The sequence below is a fragment of the Pleurodeles waltl genome, chromosome 10 (assembly GCF_031143425.1).
Source record: "Pleurodeles waltl isolate 20211129_DDA chromosome 10, aPleWal1.hap1.20221129, whole genome shotgun sequence".
NCBI lineage: Eukaryota > Metazoa > Chordata > Amphibia > Caudata > Salamandridae > Pleurodeles > Pleurodeles waltl.
Window position 1 is genome coordinate 393,409,082 of NC_090449.1, and position 23,417 is coordinate 393,432,498.

The 23,417-nt window shown below is 45.2% G+C and overlaps 1 protein-coding gene across 1 annotated transcript in view; it reads right to left on the bottom strand.

The window, feature by feature from the left end:
- Positions 1-762: 762 nt before the first annotated feature.
- TMEM114 (transmembrane protein 114) overlaps positions 763-23,417 on the bottom strand; it is a 780,869-nt gene continuing 758,214 nt past the window's right edge. Inside the window, exon 4 of the mRNA XM_069210612.1 lies at positions 763-1,821. Coding sequence (XP_069066713.1) covers positions 1,592-1,821 — 230 coding nt within the window. The 3' untranslated portion in view covers positions 763-1,591. The remainder of the gene's footprint in view (positions 1,822-23,417) is intronic.

The following is a 23,417-nucleotide window of genomic DNA, read 5'->3' on the forward strand; positions in this document are numbered from 1 at the left end:
TATTTTGGCTGCTATATTTTAGTAGTTCAATATTCCCTTCTTGATATTCCTGACCACAACTTTTTGGAGTCAATCCACTGAGTGTCAAGAAACGCATTTACAGGAACATGTATTATCTACTGCAGTGGAAATCTGAAATAGAAACAGTAATGAATACATACGTGTTGCTTCGATCTCAGGGTTTGATTACGAGAAGAACGTTATGCTTCCTCCTTCGAGCTCAATTTTGTGCAAAAATCACTTATCAAGGACAGTGATTTGATTTTGTGTTTGTTAGTGATCGTGAGCAATGCTTTTGTTTCTGCTTACCAGTGAAAATGTTCTGTTTTCTCCGTCCTACCGTAACATTGCCTTGGAATTAGGGAATCTGAAATGCGCTTATTGGTCAGCTAAAAAGTGTTTATGCTTATTGGCTGGTTCAGTGAGGAAATCTCTGTAATGAGCCTTCTGAAAGCTTGTATGAGCTTTCATTTCACGTCTTGCAGTGCATTAGCGTTAAACCCATTTTGAAGGCAGAAGAAACCTAAATATTTCCAAAAGCAAGAACTACAGAGTAAAGGACTTCCATCACTTACACTGTGTTTAAGCACTTGTTTATGTAGAACCAGTTGGGTGTTAAAATGCGATTGGCTGTTGTGTCTTCCGTTTTTTCTCAGACTTGAAAGCGGAAAGCAAGAGTCGCACACTCCCAAAAGGTACAAATGCAAGCGTTCACACTCTAAAATTTGGATTCATCTTTGTAGGCTTGACCATTTATGACACGCCCTCCCCCCCAAACAAAAAAAAAGTCAAATGAAGCACTCAAGGCTCATTGTTGTACATGTTTAGCCTTCATTGTCTTCATGCATACTAACGTTGATAACATTGGCGAAGCATTAAAACTATCATGACCAGTTTGCAATGAGTCCACTCAGAATTAATGGGCACACAATAATGCAGAGGTAGCAGCAGTTCAATACTGAAAATAGAACACGTAACACAATGAGGTACACACACTCTTCAGGCTGCCACACAGCTGCTGTAATTTGCAAACCAGAATCTCTGAGAACATTTCAGAGTCTTCTTAGTCCACGAGCAGTCTATGACCCACGAACAATTGGTCGGGTGGATCTATGCTGTAATCGCTCTCTCGTTTGTTGTCCCATGCTTACATTTCCCAACTGAAATATCACTGCCTGCACTCTGTGCTTATCCGAGGAGATGGGCTTCCTAATTGGGGACCTGCGCCGCCCAACTCTTCCGCGTCTAGGCCTTTGGATTTCATTATTCGCAAATCCTTTCAGCCTTCTCCATTGATCAGGGAGAAGCAGTCCAGTATAAAGACTTAGACGTTAGTTAAATATTGCAGAAAGACGCAGTCGCAAAGGGCACCTGGTTAACTATTGTAGACAGGAAAAAAACGTAGCAGCAAATCATTATTTCACAATTCTAGACAAAGGGTTTCAGAAAAGACATTCTTGTATATTATGCAAACGTCGCAGTTTCTCATAGAAGGTGATGAAGAATGAGTCATACGGTGCCTTCCATGAAATTATCGAGTGTTCTATCTGTATTAAATTGAGAACATTATTTTCTCATTGGTCTCGCCAGCTCAGAATTTCTGATCGCGTTTTCGTTTCAGGCCAACCACTCTGGCAGCCATTAGGAATGCTGTTCCCGTGAGGACTTCGGCGATGAATGAGACCCAGGCCAGGGCCAATGACCATCCAAACCGTATGTCGATGCCTTCAAGAATTTGCTTCCCCGAGATGCAGACAACCTCCTTGAATACAGCTGCAGAATAGGCGATGTAAACACTTATTCCAGTAAGAGTCACCAGAGCTAAAGACAAATAGGAGAAGTAGCGTCACTAACCAAAATGGTTTTGGTAGCTATATAAACATGTAGACCTTACAAGTCCCAATACATTTATCCAATAAAATGTGTAATTCGAAACAACGGTGGCCATTAATCTTTTTCCATCCCACTTATTGCTGCAGTGCAGAGATCAAACTCCATGTTTTTACCATGGTACAACATAAATACTGTGAGAAAATACTGCTTCATACCTCACAGATCACAGAGGAAAATGACAATACTCAAAAGTCCTAATCCATATAATTTGATCTCACTGCACAAATGTAACCCCTTCTGTCCTGGTTCTAATAAATAATGTTATTTATGCCAGTTGATTATGATGAGCCATAAATTCATAAACCATATATGCAACTGTGCTGAGAGTAATATGTTATTCCTCCCCTCATGGTGTCCTCCTTGTTCCAGTCCCAACAACTGAGGTAGCCCCCTCACCACAGACATAGCACACTAGTCGTCTTTCTATGGTTTTTGTTTATTTTTAAAATGTAAGGTCCTCCCCCTCACCTCCTGTTTCTGTTCCTGTTTCGCGAGCATGCACCCTGGCCTGGGATACATTGGGTAAGTGTGCCTCTGTTTCTGGATTCCGGCTCCAATATCTGATTGTGTTTATATGCTGTTTTCTGCCCTGCTGAGCGGGTAGAGCACATTGTGCGCCGGCTGTTGGTCATGCTCCCTGCCTATGTGCCGAGCTGGGGCAGGGAGCCTTTATTTGCACCTGATAGCCAGTCCGTTCCGGAGCCCGTGTGTTGTTTTCCAAACCCCCTCCAGGTGTTACTTGGTTACGTGGAGCGTGGTGTTTGTCTGCACTCATTTTATGGTTCTGGTTCTTGCACAGCGAGATTTTGGTTGCCTTGCTACCATATAAACAGGAAGCAGGATGCTGCTGTAGCACGTTGCTACTTCCTGTCGTTTGGTTTACGAGTAATGGATACTTGCAGTAGTGCTCCTGCTCAAAGGGATGTGGAGGAGCTCCTTCATATTTCTGGGGGTGATTTGCAGGCTATCATTATAGATGCAGTGAATACTGATACTCAGGAGAGGGTGATTCCTTCTAAGCGTCCTCGCCTTCATGATGATTCTGATGAGCCTAATGACTCTAAGTGGACATATTTTAAGGGTGAGCAGCTCAAAGAAGTTCTGGCCCATATGGGGTTTGCTCCTCCAGATATGGTGGAAGAGGACTTATTGGCTCAATACCATTCTGTGTCTCAGGATGTCCTGCCCCTTTATGATGTGATCTATTCCTTGCTGCAGAAGTAATGGAAGGGCATTGATAAATCTACTGTTCCCTGATTTCCTTCCAAGCGTTACTTGTTGGAGGTGTTTGATGAGCAGTTCCCTCAGGAACCTAAGGTGAATACTATTCTGGCCTCCATATCTTCTTCATTGTCCTTGGCCTCAGAGGACACTGTTGTCTCTGATCTAGTGGATAAGTGTGTTGAATCCACTATGAAACAGGCGTATGCTGCCTCCAATTATGGTATTCTGGTGGCCATGTATCCTGCCTATGCTACCCAGGTGCTTCTTAAGGACTTCCACACTCCCTTTGACTGTTTTCAAAACCAAGAAGCTCCCACAACTCTTCTCTCTAATGTGGAAATGCTGTCCCAGTTCTTATTGGACTCTGTTTTTGATTGTCTTTGGGATTCCATGACGGCAGCAGGTACATCCATTTCTGGTCATCGGTCCCTGTGGTTAAAGTCCTGGAAGTTGGAGGCCTCCCAGTGATCTGTGATTCATAAGCTTCTTTTTTTGGGCCCAAAACTGTTTGGTCCTCAGCTGACTGACATGGTGGAAAAGGCATCTGAGGAGAAGAACATATTGCAGCTTTTCAAGCTGGTGCAGGGGAAGAAGCAATTTGGGTTCAAATGGCCTGCTTTTCAGTTGGTTGAGCTGCGTCCCTTTTGTGGGTGGGCCTGTGGTAGGAAGGCTGCCTTTTATAACAAATCCCAGCAGAAGTGACTATATGATGGTGGGAGTTTGTCTTCAGGCTGTTTCTCCCTCAGTGGAAGAAAGAGGTGATGGATGCATGGGTCCTTTCGATAGTCAAACATGGTTATCAGATTTCATTCAAAAGTCCTGTTCTTCTGCTTCACTTCAGATCAGATCTACTCCTGAAAGGGACCCTGTCAGGCTTCAGTGTATCCAGTTGGGGGTCCAGTCTCTGCTTCTCCGAGGGCGATTGTTTCAGTTTCAGTTGGCAGAAGGGTTTGGGGTTTTATTCCACTCTGTTTTTAGTCTCCACGCCAGACAGTTCCTTCCATCCCATTTTCGAAACGAAGTCCATAAATAAATTTGTTCTGTTGGAACATTTCCGAATGGTATCTCTCTAAGTCGTCATTCCCTTGCTCATGAAGTGGGATTTCATAGTGACTCTGGATCTGCAGGATGCATATTTTCACATTCCCATTCATTTGGAGAGTCAGCAATACCTGAGGTTTGCTATGGAGAATCTTTGTTACCAGTTTCAAATTCTGCCCTTTGGTCTGGCCACATCTCCCTGTGTCTTCACCAAGGTATTGTCTCCGCTTGTTGCTTTTTTGCACTTGCAGGGTGTTGTTTTGTATCCTTATCTTGATGACTGGTTGATGACTGCTCTTTCTTTTTCCAAGGCAAGTCAACATGTGGCTCTGGTCCTCTCCACTCTATAGGACATTGGACTTATGGTGAATGTGTCCATGTCACATCTCATTCCTTTTCAAATACAGACTTTCATTGGTACTCATCGGGACACTCGAATGGGTGCAGCTTTTCTCCCGGAGGACAGACTGCTCTCTCTTCATTCGGGGGTTTGGACTTTGTTAACACATTTTTCAAAAATTCTGCATGGTGTTGGTTGCGAATGCAGGGTCTCTTGGAGGCCTCCACAGCAGTGGTCCTGTGGGCACATTTTCATTTAAAGCCTGTGGTGAACCACATCCTACGCCATTGGGATCCCACCTTGCAGCGCTACGATGTGTCTATTTCCATAACAGATCAAGTTGTGAAGAGCTTGTCCTGGTGTCTAGTTCAGGACAACCTGGGGAAGGGGGTCCAGTTACAATTGCCACATCCAGTTCTGGCGACAACGGATGCCAGCATGTGGGGCTGGGTAGAGGTGTTAGGCTCTCTGAGTGCTCCTTGGTCCCTGGGGGACAGTACTCAAATTGGAAGAAGTTGATGGCTGTCTGGAACATGATGGTGGGGAACCAATGTGGTGGCCCACACCGACAATCAATTGGCAAGGGCCTACTTGAAAAGGTAGGGGGGTACAGCATGCGGATCCCTCAATCAGATTGTGTCCCTGATCTTTCATTGGGCAGAAAGTTTGTCTGGGCCTGACTGCAATTTACATTAAAGGAGAGTTGAATTTTAGGGCCAGTAGTCTCAGCAGGAATGTCCCTTCTTCAGTGCAGTACCATCTGTCTATTTCGCTCTTCCCTCTTGTCTGTCAGAGGTTCAGGGATCCTTGGCTTCACCTGTTGTCTCTCTAGACAATGCTTAGTGCCTGGCTTTTTGCACAGAGTCTGTCTGCTCAGGTGTGGGTGGTTGATGTCCTGTCAGTTCCTACGCCTCAGGGTCTGCTGTACACATTCCCTCCGATTCCCCTCCTGAGTTGGATTCTTCAGAAGGTCAGACAGGAGAAGGTTAAGATAATCCTCATAGCCACTTATTGTCCCAGAGGCCCTTGGTTTCCTCTCCTTCTGGCTCTGTCTCAGGGTCGGATGCTTCATCTCCCTTGCCGGCCCTCTCCTCTTCATTTTTCATGTCTGTCTCTTCAGATGCTCCTCAGGATAAATCTGACAGCTTGGGTGCATAGGGTTGAAGTCTCTGGGTTGTTCCTCTCAGGTAGCCTTGGACATCCAGTCATCTCATAGGAAGTCTACCCTTAAATCCAATAAGAAACGCTGGGTTTCTTTTTTCAAATTGTGTTTGGCCTGGTCTGAGGTTTCTAAGGCTATTGACTCCTTCCAAATTCTTGCCTTCTTGCACGATGTTTTTTTCAAGCGTCAGACTCATAGGGGCATATTTATACTCCGTTTGCGCCGAATTTGCGTCGTTTTTTTCGACGCAAATTCGACGCAAAACTAACTCCATATTTATACTTTGGCGTTAGACGCGTCTAGCGCCAAAGTTCATGGAGTTAGCGTCATTTTTTTGCGTGAACACCTTCCTTGCGTTAATGAAATGCAAGGTAGGCGTTCCCGTCTTAAAAAATGACTCCGATGCATATGCGTCGGATTTATACTCCCGGGCAAAAATGACGCCTGGGAGTGGGCGGGTCTAAAAAACCTGCATTAGCGCCGGATTTTAGCGCCTGGGTCAGGGCAGGCGTTAAGGGACCTGTGGGCTCAGAATGAGCCCAGAGGTGCCCTCCCCTGCCCCCAGGGACACCCCCTGCCACCCTTGCCCACCCCAGGAGGACACCCAAGGATGGAGGGACCCACCCCAGGGACATTAAGGTAAGTCCAGGTAGGTATTTCTTTTTTTTTTTTTTTGTGGCATAGGGGGGCCTGATTTGTGCCCCCCTACATGCCACTATGCCCAATGACCATGCCCAGGGGACAGAAGTCCCCTGGGCATGGCCATTGGGCAAGGGGGCATGACTCCTGTCTTTGCTAAGACAGGAGTCATTTCAATGGGGGATGGTCGTCGTAAAAAAATGGCGCAAATCGGGTTGTGGCGATTTTTTTGCCTCAGCCTAACTTGCACCATTTGTGGACGCCCATACGCCATTTTCCCCCTACGCCGGCGCTGCCTGGTGTACGTCGTTTTTTTTAACGCACACCAGACACCGCCGGCGGCTAACGCCGGCTAACGTCATTCAATAAATACGGCTCCCGCATGGCGCTTCAGAATGGCGTTAGCCGGCGCTAATTTTTTTGACGCAAAACTGCGTTGGTGCAGTTTTGCGTCAAAAAGTATAAATATGGGCCATAGTACTCTTTCCACTAAGTGGGCTGCAATTAAGGCATTCCAATCTTTTCTAATGATTTCTCTACTATTTCTTCTTTGGTTTTCAGGTTGCTTCAGAGGTTCCACCTACCAGAATTCCGCTATTCAGAAGGAGGTTCCTTCTTGGGACTTGGCTCTTGTTCGCAGGGGGTTGCAGCTGGCTTGTTTAGAGTTTTTGGAGGAAGCAGAATTTGTGTGGCTTTCCGCTAAGGTGGTTGTCTTGGAGACCATTACTTCTGTGAGATGCCTGGGAGAGTTCTGGGCTACAATGGCAGATCTTCCTTATCTGAAGTTCTTTCCTGACCCAGTGTTGCTTTACCTGGACCTTAAGATTGTTCCTACAGTGGATTCTTCCTTTCATTTGGCTCAGGAGGTCATTTTGCTGTTTTTTTTCTAGATTCTTCTTCTAACCTCTCTTCTACTCTTGATGTCAGGAGGGCTCTTCTGAAATTTTTGGAGCACGCAACGTCGCATTGGGTGTCTTCTTCATTGTTTATTGCTTAAGGCTCTGTTGCTAAAGGTAGGAAAATCTCCACTCAAACTCTTAATCGTTGGATCTGTCACGCCATTGCCTGTGCCTATGAAGTGGTTGGAGAGGTTCTTCCTTCTGATGTCCATGGCAGCTCCACTAGGGTGGTTTTTACCTCTTGGACAGTGGCTGGGCTTGGTCTTCCCCTCATACTTTTCTTCATCATTACTGTCTTTCTGATGGTGCTGACTTGGAGGGCAGTTTTGGGTCACAGGTTTTGGCAACTGCTACAAAATGATGTTGTGTCAGTTTGAATAAAACCCTGTTCTACATTGCATCTTGTGTGTTTTGTGTTCTTTCTAAGTTTGTTATATTCTCAGTTGTGAGGACTTGGAAGAGAAGAACGCTATGAGGGGTTAATGACATTCTTACTTACCTGTAATCTTCATTACCCTGATTATGGGGACCTCCTCGTCCCAGTCCTCTTCCCTCCCTCCTGCCCTCCCTACCTGACTGTTCTCATTTTTTTCTTGGTAACATAACAGGTGGAGGTGAGATGGGGAGGACCTTAAATAAAATTAAAAAAATAGAAAAAGGACTAACATGCTATGCCTGTGGTGAGGGCATAACCTCAGTTGTTAGGACCGGGGTGAGGAGGAGTAAGTAAAAATGTCATTCATTACCATGTTCAGGAAGGAGTGGAGGCATCACAAGACACTAGAGGCTTTATCTCTCATGTGTCATTGTCTCTATCTACACTAAACAGTGGTAATAAAACCATAAGAATACCTATAGAAAAATATACAATTTGTAACAACTAAAAAAATACCAAATAAATGTATGTTGACCTCTACTGTTAGAGCATAGTAAGTGCAAATTCATTACATAGGAATGAATTGCAAAGAACACAAAAAAAGGATTTGAGTGTTATGGAGGATAATTGCAGAACTTTATTATTTCATAGACCCTTGCATCAACAGGCTTGCCAAGCAGGAGCTTTAAAAAAAAAAAATCCTCAACGTGTACTCTTTATTTATCTGATTTAGTCGATACACGGAACCATATAATACCATGGTTTCTGGAGACCTCCTATTTCCATCTCCATTTATTTTAGACAAACAACTATAGTACTTACTTGCAATTGTCATTGCTCTTAGGGCCTGGTTTAGAGTTTTGTGGATGGGTTTTCTCTGTCTCAAACATGACAGATATCCCTTCTGCCATATTTCAATGTCCATAGGCTATAATGGAACCATAATACGGCGGACGGGATTTCCATCACATTTGTGACAGTGTACCCCATCCGCCAAACTTTAAAACAAGCCCTTAGTCTTAATATTCTCATCCCTCCCCCTTGCTAACTAAGTGAAACTGGAGCTTGCTTCAATTTTCTTTTCTGATTCCTGCTTTTCTCAACCAACAAAAGTGTCATAAAATAGGCTGAGTCTCAGACCATATGCAAGGATCATTCAGGATAAACTTAGCAATAGATTGAGTGGGCTGGAGGGTTCATAAAGACTGACATGAAAGAATAGGACTATAAGTTAATATGATTACAGTAGGGTAATAAGATATTACCAAAACATTCCTTGTCCCAACCTATCTAATGAGATATGAAAACACAGGCATGGCTTTGGGCTAGAACTGCAAATTGCCACTGAGCCACTTGCACTAATTCACCACCTGAATGCTACTAAACATGATTCACATGCACACAGATTTCAACACACCCTCTCCATAAGAACACAGTTATCCACACACAGATGGTACATTGAACCAAATCTTTTACTGACGCTCGTAAAGCTGCATTACAAATATGAGATTGTTAGAAATGGGGTTTCTGGTTGGCTAGGGTATGCAACTAAGTCAGGCAGAACCCACCCACCCTAGTCAGGGTGAGGGAGTTACACACCTAAGATAACGCCTGTTCACCCCCTTGGTAGCTTGGCATGAGCAGTCAGGCCTATCCCAGAGGCAATGTGTAAAGCAATTGCACAACACACACAAAACACATGATTCAATAAATACACTACAAAGGAAACACAACATTAAGTTATATAAAAATAAACTGTATTGTACACAACATCATTAGACCAAACACAACATGTCAGTAATACCTGCTACACAATAATTTATCAGAACATTACTCAGTTACTAGTACTAGAACACATAGGGGGTCATTCCGACCCTGGCGGTAAAACCCGCCAGGGCCGTGAACGACGGAAAGCACCGCCAACAGGCTGGCGGTGCTTTCCTGCCCATTCTGACCACGGCGGTAAAGCCGCGATCAGAAAAGGGGATCCGGCGGTTTCCCTAACAGGGGCCCAGCATGATTTTCACTGTCTGCATAGCAGACAGTGAAAATCGCGACGGGTGCAACTGCACCCGTCGCACCCCTGCAACACTTCTGTGTTGCAGGGCCTTTCCCGCTGGGCCGGCAGGCGCTCCCTTGGCGGGCGCCGGCCGGCCCAGCGGGAAAGTCAGAATGGCCTCCACGGTCTTTTGACCGCGGACCGGCCAAGTGGCGGTTCCCACCAAGTGGCGGTGCCCGCCGGGGTCAGAATGACCCCCATAGTTTGCTGGGTATTCTGCAACATAAGCAGTAGTCAGGAAACACTGTTTCTACAAGGCATATGTCATAGTAAAAAACATGATCATCACTACCAAAGCATCATCATGAATGTGCATAATATGAGCAGTATAAAAGCTCATGGTATTATCATACTGTAAAACATTATCATGACAACATATAAAGTGAAAGCATCACCAGAAATGCCCCTGGTAGGTAACACGGAGGCCACAACCTTATCATAAGACACAGTCCCCAATGGCATATGTAGAACACTGAAAAACACATGCACATATCACCTCAGACTATTCTCACCAGAACTGGTGAGCGTGATCTGCCCCTTCCATCTGGTCACACCACACAAAATACCGAGGGCCTACAGGGACATCCATGTCCCAATTCACAGAGTTCCTGCGTTCTGATTCCTTAAGGGTGTCAAGCGAGCCCCCACGGAAAACAAGGACCCCGCAATCCCCAAAGAAAAGAAGGCCCCCGGCATCCCCAGGGATTCTACAGCTGGGTTGTGGAGAAAGGAGCCCACATACCTTTCCACATCTGGGATGTGGAGAAAGGAGCCCACATACCTTCTTCTTCGGTGGGGAGATCTCTCCAATCTCCCCGGGTGAAGCGCTGAGCTGGGGTCTGGCCCGCAACCCACGGGGCGGCCTTCTTCATGCTGGCTTCTCCAGCAGCGCTCCTCGCAGCTCACCGGGCCTGGAGGCGACCTGCCTCCCCCCGAGTAGCACACTCTGCCGTCGGCGGGCATGCCCGCACCCGACCTGGTGCGTGAGCCTCCTGCTCCACAGCCCTCCTAGGCCGTGGCGGTGAACGCATCAAAGCAGGTGCCTGCCTATGCCTCAGGGGCACTCTCCTATGCGCTCCTGTGCCGCGGGGCTTTATGCACGCTGGATTTTCTTGACCTGCCCAGGTCGTGGCAGAGAATCCTCTGCTGGCAGCAACACAAAAGGGCTCTCCATGTGCTTTATCCCAATAAAGTAAAGCATTCGGCATGCGCTTAAACAAAAACAATGAAGCGCTCTTCCTGCGCTTCGGATCCACTCGGCAAAACAGTGTGCTTGATTCACATAAAGCCAAGCGCTCTTCCTGCACCACAGCCAACTCTGGGAAAAGCAGCAGGGGAACAGGGGGACACACCACCCAGCCCCTAGAGACAGTAGAATGGGGCAGAGGACAGCAGGGCCCAAGAAAACAGACCAGCACAAAGAATTGCAGTCAGTGGTAGTTCCTCCTAGTGACCCAGCAGGTCATAAGTCAGCACAACAGCAGCAGTCCAAAGGCTGTCGGTGTCTAAAATGTGGGGGAAAGCCCCTGTACTTATACTCATTTTGCACAGTCTCCACAAAAGGGGGAAAAGGGGATCTAACCAGTCCTAACTGGTTCTAGGAGTGTCCCTTCTCTCCTACAGCACTGGCTCCAGACATCAGTGGGGGGTAAACAAACCCTTTGTGTGAGGCTAGGGCACAGCCTTTATAAATGCAGGTGTGCCCCGCCTCTCCTTCTCTCAGCCCAGGAAGGCCATTCAATATGCAGATGCACCTCTGTGACACCTCCACCCTCCCTGTGTACAGGCTGTCTGAAAAGTAGGCACAAGCCCAGCTGTCACCCTGCCCACATATGGGTTGGAGTCAAGATGCAAAACACCAGAGTCATAAGCACAGAGAAATTGCATTTCTATAGTGGAAATAAACAATCTGCCTACACCAGAAAGCAGCATTTCTGTCTGCCATTATAACCATACCAAACATGCCTACGCTACCTCTTATAGATCAGACAATACCATCCAGACATAAGGTAAGGGATTTCCAATACAATCCCATAAGAAAGGCAGCACTCACAGCAGTGAGAAAACAAATAGGCAGTTTTTCACTTCCAGGACAGACCACACAAATAGGCACATGTACAGCTTTTTACATACATAGCACCTTTCCCATAGGGCTACCTAGGGCCTACCATAGAGGTGACATATATAATAAAAGGGTAGTTCCAGGCCTGGCAAGTACATTTAGATGCCAGGTCCCTGTGGAAGTAAACTGCTCATGCAGGCCCTGTGCCAGCAGGCCTGAGACAGGTTTGAAAGGCTACTTCTGTGAGTGTTGCAAGCTGCGCTGCAAGCCCACTGGTAACATTTAATTTACAGGCCATGGGTATAGAGTTACCACTGTACAAGGGACTTACAGGTTAATTAAATGTGTCAATCAGGTGTAAGCCAGTCATACCAAATTTAGAAGGGAGAGCACATGCACTTTAGAACTGATCAGCAGTGGTAAAGTGCCCATAGTCTTAACGTCAGCAATAAGTGTCAGAAAAAAAGGAGGAGGAAGGCAAAATGTTTGGGGATGACACTGTAAAAAGGGCAGGGTCTAACAAAGATGGACACCCTGTACCTCTGCCCAAGATGGACTATAACCCTGGTGAAGCACCATGAATACCACTGGGCAAAACAAAATGAACCAACAAATGAGACAATGCAAGATTGGGCATGATTCACAATTAGGAGAAAGAGGAGCAGCTTTCCCGGCATGCCCTGATTCCCCAAGATATTAAAAAATTGTCAGACATGCAACCTCCCCTTCAACTGCCAATGTAACATGTCACTATCATTCTGCTCTCTGGGCAATTATATCCTTGTTCCTCTATTGAGTTAGGACAAAGAACAAGGATGCAAGAATGATTTCCTGAGCACTGTTGACAAAGGAATTGACCTTCTGATAAACCAAAGGATAAGGAGGCTAATAAGAATGTCTGGAAGAACAGACAGGAAGGGTTCCCTATAAATTCCTCAATATGCTTTTCTATGTTCAATGTTGGAAACATCCATTCTATAGTTTAAATGGATCTAAAGAAATGTGCATATAACACCATTAGAACCAAAGAAAGGGCTCATGAACTCAACAAGGGCTTTATCATGAGCCAGGTGAGGGAAAACCGCATAGAAAATGGCAAGTAACACCTTCTCTCCTTTCAAACTTCCCCACTGGGCCCTAAAAGAGTTTCTTATGGCCTACTAAAGGCTAGGCAGGTATTGAGCGCAGCCATCCATGGGAATCAACAGGGCCAAACTAAACTGCATAACAAGGAAAAAAAATACTTACTGCTACACTAGGAACTAAACACTCTTCAATGTTTTCCATAGGTGTTTAGGTAAAGCGTTTATACTGAATTGCTGTATGTCAGTAGTTAATACTCATTATTCACCTTACCACCTTTTCTTTGCAAATCCATCTCAACATCTGGGTGAAGATCTATTACCATTGGAGTTCAATAATGCCAATGACCAATTTGTAGAGCATAGAGGACTCCTAAATGCTCAATATTGGTGCTGAGAGATAATGATTGGTCATTGTAAGAAGGGAAGACTTGATTGAGTCTGCCTACTTCCATATTTCCTGAACTCCTGCTATGAGCAACTGCAAGATTCTTAAGGTGTTTTGCAGCCTGTACGCCCAATTGCCAAATTAGAATAGTAAGAGACCAGGCCAATTACCAGGTTAGCATATGTCAGTGACCTAATATCCCCTGGGGGAGATTGGATGGAACAATCCAAAACATACATCATCTCAAAGTTCAGCTGCTATTGGAATCAACTGAAGAATACGATATAGTGATGGGTGGAATGCTTGAGTTAATGTCAGCTACTGGTAATTACAAATTACAAAGTCTTTAAATTTGCTAAGAGGGATTGTGCTATGTATACTTCATAAATGTTGCTATCAAGCACCAAGGCTGTCTGGTCATTAAGTGCTCCTGTCAGATTGAACTAGACCGAATGATGATCAAATTGGATTCCAAAGAATCAACTTCGCTCTGTCAGGCAGTGTATTCTTCATCTCAAACAGAGAGAAAAAGTAATGCATGAAACAAGGGAAAAAGATTCTGCTAGATGTCTCTACTCCCTGAGAATGGTGCCCAGCATTTATTAATAAATTGGGAGGTCGTACAACTTTAAAATATAAAATTAAAATGATTTATTAAAAAAATGTAAAATCAAAATAAACATAACATGGAAATAAATCAAATTATTAAATAAACAGGAGAAACAAAAATACAAATAATAATTACAATTTATTTAAAACTTGGGGCCTGATTACGACCTTGGCGGAGGGGATCACTCTGTCACAAACATGACAGATATCCCACCCGCGATTTTACAAGTTCCATAGGATATAATAGAACTTGTAATACAGCGGGAAAAATATCCGTCCCATTTCACGCCAAGGTCGTAAAAATGATAGGAAAAATAAACACATAGAACAACATTATTAAATTTAAAAACTTATTTTAATAAAATTATTATAACTCAAAAATGTACAATAAAATTAAAAGCAAAACAACTGTTAAAATTAAATCACAAAAATATATGTTAAAAACTAAAAATAAAAAATAAAAATAAAAAGTAATTAGGCTTTGTGGGTCAAATTTACTATTCCCACTCTAAACTAAGCAACAGTGGAGAAAGTGTTGGACTTTTAACCAGTAGAATTCCCTATTCTCAGTCAAATCTGAACAACAATATGAAAAGCACTGGACCTTGGAGGGATCAGATTTACTATTTCCTGTTTAGAAAAAAAGAAGCCAAGCAAGAGGTTCTCATTTTACATCATCCATCTGCACAGGAAATTGCATAACTGCATTTCCCAACATCCATATGCACAGGATGTGATTTCACTGGAATTCCCATCATCCATCTACACAGGAAGTGTCATCACTTCTTGCTTTCACCCTACCTCAGTCAAATCTTCAGGGCATCTCATCACCTGGGTGTCCCCAGCAAAGCACAGACACGGGCAAGGGTATTGCCTGTCTGGGTCCGTTGGGGTCTGAAGAGGAGAACCCCTGTTCCTGTGAAACCCAAAGGTAAGATAATAATCATGTGCCTCACTCTGAACCCCATATTTTTAATCCACACTATCACAACCAGATGTAGATAACCAAGACTCTCACAGAGCTTTCACACAAAACACAAACTCAACTTCATTCACATCCCAAAACTATACACACCCTCAAATTACATAACACAAATTCCAACTCATGCTCATTAATGCACTCACTATAGTACTCCAGGCACCAGAGCGTGCACGCCTATCACAAGCTTTCACCCTTTTCATCACAGAAACATGATTCACCTGCACATCTTCACACGTTCTAGATAGACTTCTTCCAACAGGCTACAGCATCCATCATGTAGATGTTGCAACTAGGAAGGGGGGGATGCCTTGCTGCTATCCATAAATCCTCTTGATCCTTCACACCAGGCAAGTGAGTAAAATTCAACTCCACAGGGATGCTAGCTTGCCATTTTTCTCTCTCTGTAACTCAGGCCACCACATTCCATCTCATCTGCAGGCCTCTTGAACAGACAAGGACTTCAATGTTGAATTTTCAGACCTCCTCATCACTTCATCCATCCAACATGCCCACAACACCCTCTTTAGTGACTTCAACCTCCCATTCAGTGTAAGCTAAACAAAATCAATCTATACCCTCTTCAACTTCATTGATAAACTCAGCGCGGTTCAGCAGGCCGCACAATCAATACACTCCAAAGGTCACATCCTTAATCTTGTCTTTACAACATCATTGTTAGAAATTGGGTCTCTAGTTGGCCGAGGTATGCATCTTGTGCAAGGAGGGACAACAGTCCTAGTGAGGGTAAGTCAGTTACACTCCCTAAGTTAACCTGTGTTCACCCTCTGGTAGCTTGGCACAGAGCAGTCAGGCTTAACCCAGATTATCCACAGGACCAGTAGTATACTGATTTGGTGGAGCCTGGGGACCACTACTTATACCCAAATGTGCCTTTAAAGTGGAGGAGCCTTCAAAGAGGACTTTAAAGATCATAATGTCCCTGCCCTTCCTTATTTGTTCTAGACATTCCACAGGGGGTTATGCAGCCCTTTGTGTGGGGACAGGCACAGCCCTATTCAAGTGTAAGTGAGGCAGTGTTAAGCTTTGCCCCCCCCTTCAAGACAGTTAATGGCCCATCAGCCTGGTGATGTGCCATCAGGATGCAAATGTCACACCCCAGCTCCCTTTGTGTGTGACTGTCTAGAGGGCATACACAAAACCAGCTTTCATCCACCACAGACATGTATCCAGAGACAGGCAGAAGCACAGAATGGTTAAAGTAAGAAAATGCCAACTTTCTAAAAGTGGCATTTTCAAACTTACAATTTAAAATCCGATTTCACCTTAAGTTGTGATTTTAAATTGTGAGTTCAGAGACACTAAACTCAAATTTTTCTCTTTTCTCAATTGGAAGTTACACTTAAAGTATGCTTGAAGTTAACCACAATGTTAACCTATGGGAGAGACAGGCCTTGCAATTGTGCCAAACGAAGTAGCGAAAAACGAATTTAGTGATTTCAATACCAGGACATGTTAATCTTAAAAGTACATGTCCAACTTTTTAAATACACTTCATCCTGCCTTCGGAGCTAACTAGGGCCTACATTAGGGGTGACATATGTAGTAAAAAGGAAGTTATTGGCCTAGGAAGTGGGTGCACTTGCCAGGTCCAAATGACAAATTAAAACTGCCCACACAGGCCCTGCAGCGGCAGGCCTGAGGCATGTTTAAAGGGCTCCTTTAGTGAGTGCCACAATCAGTGCTGCAGGCCCACTAGTAGCATTTAATTTAATTTATAGGCCCTGAGCACATATAATTAGCTTGTCCAAAGAGTTACAAGTAAATTAAATATGCCAACTGTGGATAAGCTAATGTTACCACATTTAGGGAGAGAGTACAAGCACTTTACCTCTGGTTAGAAGTGGTAAAGTGCACAGAGTCCTAAAGCCAACAAAAACAAGGTCAGAAAACGAGGATGAGGAGGGCAAAAAACGACCCTGCAGAAACAGCCATTTCCAACAATCATTAACAATCCATTGCAAACCATCCTTACCCTTGGACTGGTCTGACCACTGTGCCATCTCTATCTCCCAGCTCAGCATTCTATCAACAAAACCAAGATCAACACAAGAAGAGAATCCCAAACCTTAAGATCCTTCAAAGACTTTTCCATAGACAACCTTATGCTGGAACTCATTGCTCACCCCTTCATCTCAATGTCCTTTACCAACACCCTTCTAAACAACTTCACTTCAGCAATTATCTATTTGATCGTCCATGTCCCAAATACAACATACATGCACAAGTCATGGCCTTTCGCACACTGGTATTCTAAAGATATTGCCACTAATAAGCAATTAATTTGCAGACAGTGAAGAAGATGGAAGAAATACAGAACCCCTGAGGGATCTCTCGATACTGAAAACCCTCAGTGAAACCCACAGGCAGCTCATCATATCAGCCAAAGTAAAGTAATACACCATCATTATCAATGAAGCCACCAACAGAAGCAGAACACTGTTCAAGACAATCAATCACTGAATCAACCCCATCCCAGACTCACCGATTCCTCACTCCACAGACAAGCTCTCAAGACTAGCCAGATCCTCCAACTCCTAAAGTCCCCTACACTAGACCCTGATTACCTCAGCAGCCTCCACTGCCCATCACTCACCTACCATTCATCAGCAATATCATTGAAAAAGAAGTCTATGTTCCACCCTAAGATCACATCAATACAAGGCTTTGGTGGTAAAACCAGCTCATCTCGCTGAGTTTTGAGAATTTTGGAATTTGGACACCCCACACTATGTGGAGTAACCTGAAGCAGATTTCTTTCTTCCCCCAGAGTGCACAAGATTTGCTTTGGGAGCCATGATGTTGTCAGGCCACCAGTGAGCGTGTGTAAGATTTCAAGGCTGCTTGAGAGGCTTCCGGCTGTAACGGCGCCATTATAGTGCCTCTTGTGAGCCTACCTCAAGCAGATTCTCTACTCAAGAAGCAGCTAAATCTATTTGAAAAGACGTTTAGAGTTGATTTTCTTCTCCAATGGGCAGTTGAAGTTGTTTTTCCTTTTTTATTGACTTTTTTTCCAACAGGAAGGAAATGCCCAGAGACTCTAACTTCCTCTTCCTGTCACGCAGGCTCCTCCAAGTGCTTTGTTTTTCTCCTGGTCACTTTTCACTCCCTTTGTCTGCTGTATATCCCCTTCGCTGCCAGGCATTTTCCCCCTCCTGTGCCGAGCCTTTTTTTGGCTATTTGGGGCAGTTCGCGCTTAGGCCCTCATAACGTTTTGTTCACATAAGCTACCCACGCCAAATTTGCGTACTTTTTTTGCAACATCCTAGGGATTCTAGAGGTACCCAGACTTTGTGGGTTCCCCTGAAGGAGACCAAGAAATTAGCCAAAATACAGTGAAACATTTGTTTTTTTCAAAAAAATTGGTAAAAAGGGCTGCAGAAGGCAGCTCGTGGTTCTTTCCCTGAAAATAGCATCAACAAAGGGTTTGCGGTGGCAAGATCACTATCTTCCCAGCTTTCAGGAACAGGCAGACTTGAATTGGAAAACCCATTTCTTCAATACAATTTTGACATTTTACTGGGACATACCCCATTTTTACAATTTTTTGTGCTTTCAGCCTCCTTCCAGTTAGTGACCAAAATGGGTGAGAAACCAATGCTGGATCCCAGAAGGCTAAACATTTCTGAAAAGTAGACAAAATTCGGAATTCATCAAGGGATAATTTGTGTACATCCTACAAGTGTTTCCTACAGAAAATAACAGCTGAAAGAAAAAAATATTGAAATTGAGGTGAAAAAAACAGCAATTTTTCTCCACGTTTTACTCTGTAACTTTTCCCTGCGATGTCAGATTTTTGAAAGCAATATACTGTTACATCAGCTGGACTCTTCTGGGTGCGGGGATATATAGTGCTTGTAGGTTCATCAAGAACTCTAGGTACCCAGAGCCAATAAATGAGCTGCACCTTGCAATGGGTTTTTATTCTATACCGGGTACACAACAATTCATTTGCTGAAATATAAAAAGTGAAAAATAGGTATCAAGAAAACCTTTGTATTTCCAAAATGGCCACAAGATAAGGTGTTGAGAAGCAGTGGTTATTTGCACATCTCTGAATTCCGGGGTGCCCATACTAGCATTTGAATTACAGGGCATTTCTCAAATAGACGTCTTTTTTACAAACTGCCTTACATTTAGAAGGAAAAAATGTAGAGAAAGACAAGGGGCAATAACACTTGTTTTGCTATTCTGTGTTCCCCCAAGTCTCCGATAAAAATGGTACCTCACTGGTGTGGGTAGGCCTAGCTCCCACGAAAGGAAATGGCCCAAAACACAACGTGGACACATCACATTTTTTCACAGAAAACAGAGGTGTTTTTTACAAAGTGCCTACTTATGGATTTTGGCCTATAGCTCAGCCGGCACCTGGGGAAACCTAGCAAACCAGCGCATTTTTGAAAACTAGACATCTAGGGAAATCCAAGATGGGGTAACTTATGGGTCTCTGACCAGGTTCTGTTACCCGGAATCCTTTGCAAACCACCAAAATTTGACCAAAAAAACACTTTTACCTCTCATTTTGGTGACAGAAACTTCAGGAATCTGAGAGGAGCCACAAATTTCCTTCCACCGAGCGTTCCCCTAAGTCTCCCGATAAAAATGGTACCTCACTGATGTGGGTAGGCCTAGCGCCCACGAAAGGAAATGGCCCAAAACACAACGTGGACACATCACATTTTTTCACAGAAAACAGAGGTGTTTTTTACAAAGTGCCTACCTGTGGATTTTGGCCGCTAGCTCTGCCGGCACCTGGGGAAACCTAGCAAACCAGCGCATTTTTGAAAACTAGACACCTAGGGGAATCCAAGATGGGGTGACTTGTGGGGCTCTGACCAGGTTCTGTTACCCAGAATCCTTTGCAAACCTCAAAATTTGACCAAAAAAACACTTTTTCCTCTCATTTCGGTGACAGAAAGTTCTGGAATCTGAGAGGAGACACAAATTTCCTTCCACCCAGCGTTCCCCCAAGTCTCCCGATAAAAATGGTACCTCACTTGTGTGGGTCGGCCTAGCGCCCACAAAAGGAAATGGCCCAAAGCACAACGTGGACACATCACATTTTTTCACAGAAAACAGAGGTGTTTTTTTAAAAGTGCCTACCTGTGGATTTTGGCCTCTAGCTCAGCCTGCCCCAGGGGTGGCAGAAATGGTCTAAAATAAATTTGCTCCCCCAAACCCCCCCCGGGGAGCGACCCTTGCCTACGGGGTCGCTCCCCCTGCGTGACATTGGCGCAAAATAAAAGATCCCCGGTGCCTAGCTGTTTCTGCCCCCCTTGGGGGCAGATTGACCTAAAATGGGCCAATTTGCCCCCAAGGGGGGCAGAAATGGTCTAAATACAATTTGCCCACCAGGGGGGCGACCCTTGCCTAATGGGTCGCTCCCAATCTCTAAAAAAATAAACAAACAAAAAAAAAACACACAAAAAAATTTAGCCCTGGCGCCTAGAGGTTTCTGCCCCCCTGGGGGCTGATCGGACTAACAACAATAGGCCGATCTGCCCGGGGGGGGGGCAGAAATGGCCTAAAATAAATCACCCCCGTCCCCCCAACCCCCGCCGGGGAGCGACCCTTGCCCACGGGGTCGCTCCCCTTGCATGACATTGGCGCAAAAAAAAAAAAATCCCGGTGCCTTGTTGTTTCTGCCCCCCTTGGGGGCAGATTGACCTAAAATCCGCCAATCTGCCCCCAAGGGGGGCAGAAATGGTCTAAATACAATTTGCCACCCAGGGGAGCGACCCTTGCCTAATGGGTCGCTCCCCATCTTTAAAAAAACAAACAAACAATTTTAAAAAAAAAGAAAAAAAATTGCCCTGGCGCCTAGAGGTTTCTGCCCCCCCTGGGGGCAGATCGGCCTAATAACAATAGGCCGATCTGCCCCCGGGGTGGGCAGAAATGGGCAAAAATAAATTTGCCCCAGCCCCCTCAACCTTCCGGGGAGCGACCCTTGCCTACGGGGTCGCTCCCCTTGCGTCAAGTTGGCGCAAAAAAAAAGATCCCTGGTGCCTAGTGGTTTCTGACCTAAAATCGGCCGATCTGCCCCCAAAGGGGGCAGAAATGGGCTAAATACAATTTGCCTCTCCAGGGGAGCGACCGTTGCCTAAGGGGTCGCTCCCCATCTGTAAAACAACAACAAAAATCCCCGGTGCCTAGTGGTTTCTGCCCCCCTTGGGGGCAGATCGGCTTAATTAAAATAGGCTGATCTGGCCCCCAGGGGGGCAGAAATGGCCTAAAATAAATTTGCCCCCCAGGGGAACGACCCTAGCCTAAGGGGTCGCTCCCCTTGCACGAAATTCATGAAAAAAAAAAAAAATCCCTGGTGTCTAGTGGTTTCTGTCCCCCTTGGGGGCAGATTGGCCTCATAAAAATAGGCCAATCTGCCCCCAAGGGGGACAGAAATAGCCTAAATATAATTTCCCCCATAGCGACCCTTGCCTTGCCCAATTCATTTCCTTCCCTTTGAAGCCTCTCCGGCCTCCTCCATGTGATCGGAAGAGAAATGCTTTGCATTTCTCTTCCGATCGCGCTGGAAGCTGAGCTTCCAGCGCGATGGGAGGAGGCCTCTGTGATTGTCAGCACACAATCGCGCCCTTACGTCACAGGGGGGTGGTGGGGGGGTCGGGGTGGAAGGGGAAGGGCTTCCCCTTCCATCCCTGCCTTGGGGGGGTGGGGGGAACGCCACAGAGGGAGCGCTAGCGCTCCCTCTGGGCTCTGTGCCCAGGACGTAATGGTTACGTCCTGGGCACGCGAACACTGTGCCTCAGGACGTAACCATTACGTCCTGGGCACAGAAGGGGATATATACCTTTGGATTTAAGGACTCTGTTTTTGTGATATCAGACAAGTAAGTTAAAAAACTATTGTATAAGGGTGTTGCTTGTTTGATAGCACATGCACCAGTATTTCTTTATACTTTGATTCTTTAGTTTCATTGTGGTTGATGGCCTGGAGATTCAGTAGGGCCCTAGTTTTTTTTGCATTTCATTTTTCACGTTTTGTAAAGAAAAAACATTGCACCGTTAGGTACCTTTTCTAAATTTTTCTTACATCTGTAATATTCATTCATTTTACTATGTGGCCTAGTCTTCCAATGGGTCATCCAGCCAGTAGGCCCAGTACTAGTCATCAGTGCATGAAAGACATGTTTCTGTAGTATATGTTTTTTAAAACATCATTTAAGGCAGAGATGGCACTGCATTGGATTGAATTAATATGTAGGATATTGTTTGCATTTCAAGTTTTTATTCCTGCAAAATGTGTATATGTGGGGTAATATTTGATGCCATAATAGGATGTGTATTGTTGTCAAAATTGTATAGCTCAGCTAATTTTGGTGTGGCATTGCTGAATAAAATGGTAGTGTTTTCTTTAGTGTTACCATGCCTCTTCTGTCTGGCCAATGTGTGTGTGAGTGTGTTTGCAATTGGCCACCCTTTGTCTTTCTTTTCCATGCCATTTGGCTATGGGCCATTTTGCGTACTCTGTGTCCATAGGCCTGAATGTGTTCTTTATTCTCCATGCCTCCTTGCTCATTGTTGTCATGTGGCTCGTCAACATTTTGGGGGTGATTCTGATGTTGGCGGGCGGCGGGAGCCGCCCGCCAAGCGGGAACCGCCAGAAGACCGCCGCGGCGGTCATTCTGGGTTTCCCACTGGGCTGGCGGGCGACTGCCAAAAGGCCGCCCGCCAGCCCAGTGGGAAACAGCCTTCCCACAAGGACGCCGGCTCAGGATTGAGCCGGCGGAGTGGGAAGGTGCGACGGGTGCAGTGGCACCCATCGCGTATTTCAGTGTCTGCAAAGCAGACACTGAACTACAAGGTGGGGCCCTCTTACGGGGGCCCCTGCAGTGCCCATGCCATTTTAATTGTTTGCTTTTAAGGGCACAGGAGAAGAAGAGACATCATCCGCAGTACTGCCAAACAAAAGGCCTTCACAAAAACACATGACGTCAGTCCTCCAATCTCTTCTGTTTGTGCACCTTAGTGCCGCTGACAACTGAGATCTTTAATATAGCCCCAAAGGAAGGTGCTGCCTAGACAGTGGCCAGTGAGAAGAAGCAGCATTCTGCCACTGGTGTGCTGACCACAACCTTTTTTGGGAGAAATATGCTTGCCTCAGTGGCCACTGGGGAGGAACCTGGGAGCGGCACTCCCGCATCACCAGCACCACCCTAACCTAAATCCATGGCTGTCAGCGAGGCAACCACTGAAATCATTGTGATGCCGACAAGCAGTGATGTTGAATTGGATTTGTCCCTTTTGCAACGTAGTACTCAACCATTTCAGGAAACAGAGCAAAGTGGACAGCAGTCACAGCCAGCAATAGTAAACCTTCCTGAAGTTGGAGCAGAACAGGGGGTTGAGCTTCTTGCCGAGCAAGAACTTCCTCTTTTAGAATCATTAGCTCCCAGATCTCCAGCAAGAAAAAGGAAGTGTACTCCACCATTCTCTCCAAGCACCCCTTCTAATGATATGGGCATGGAGTGTACCCTGTCCGGAAGACACTATAACAGGCAAGGGAAAAGAAAAGTTCCTGAAAGACTTAGAATTATGAAAAGGTATGATGAGGAGGATGACGACAATGACTAGCCAGTCATTGTGGATGCTGGCACAGAGTAGTCCAGGATTATTCCTCCTATTCATC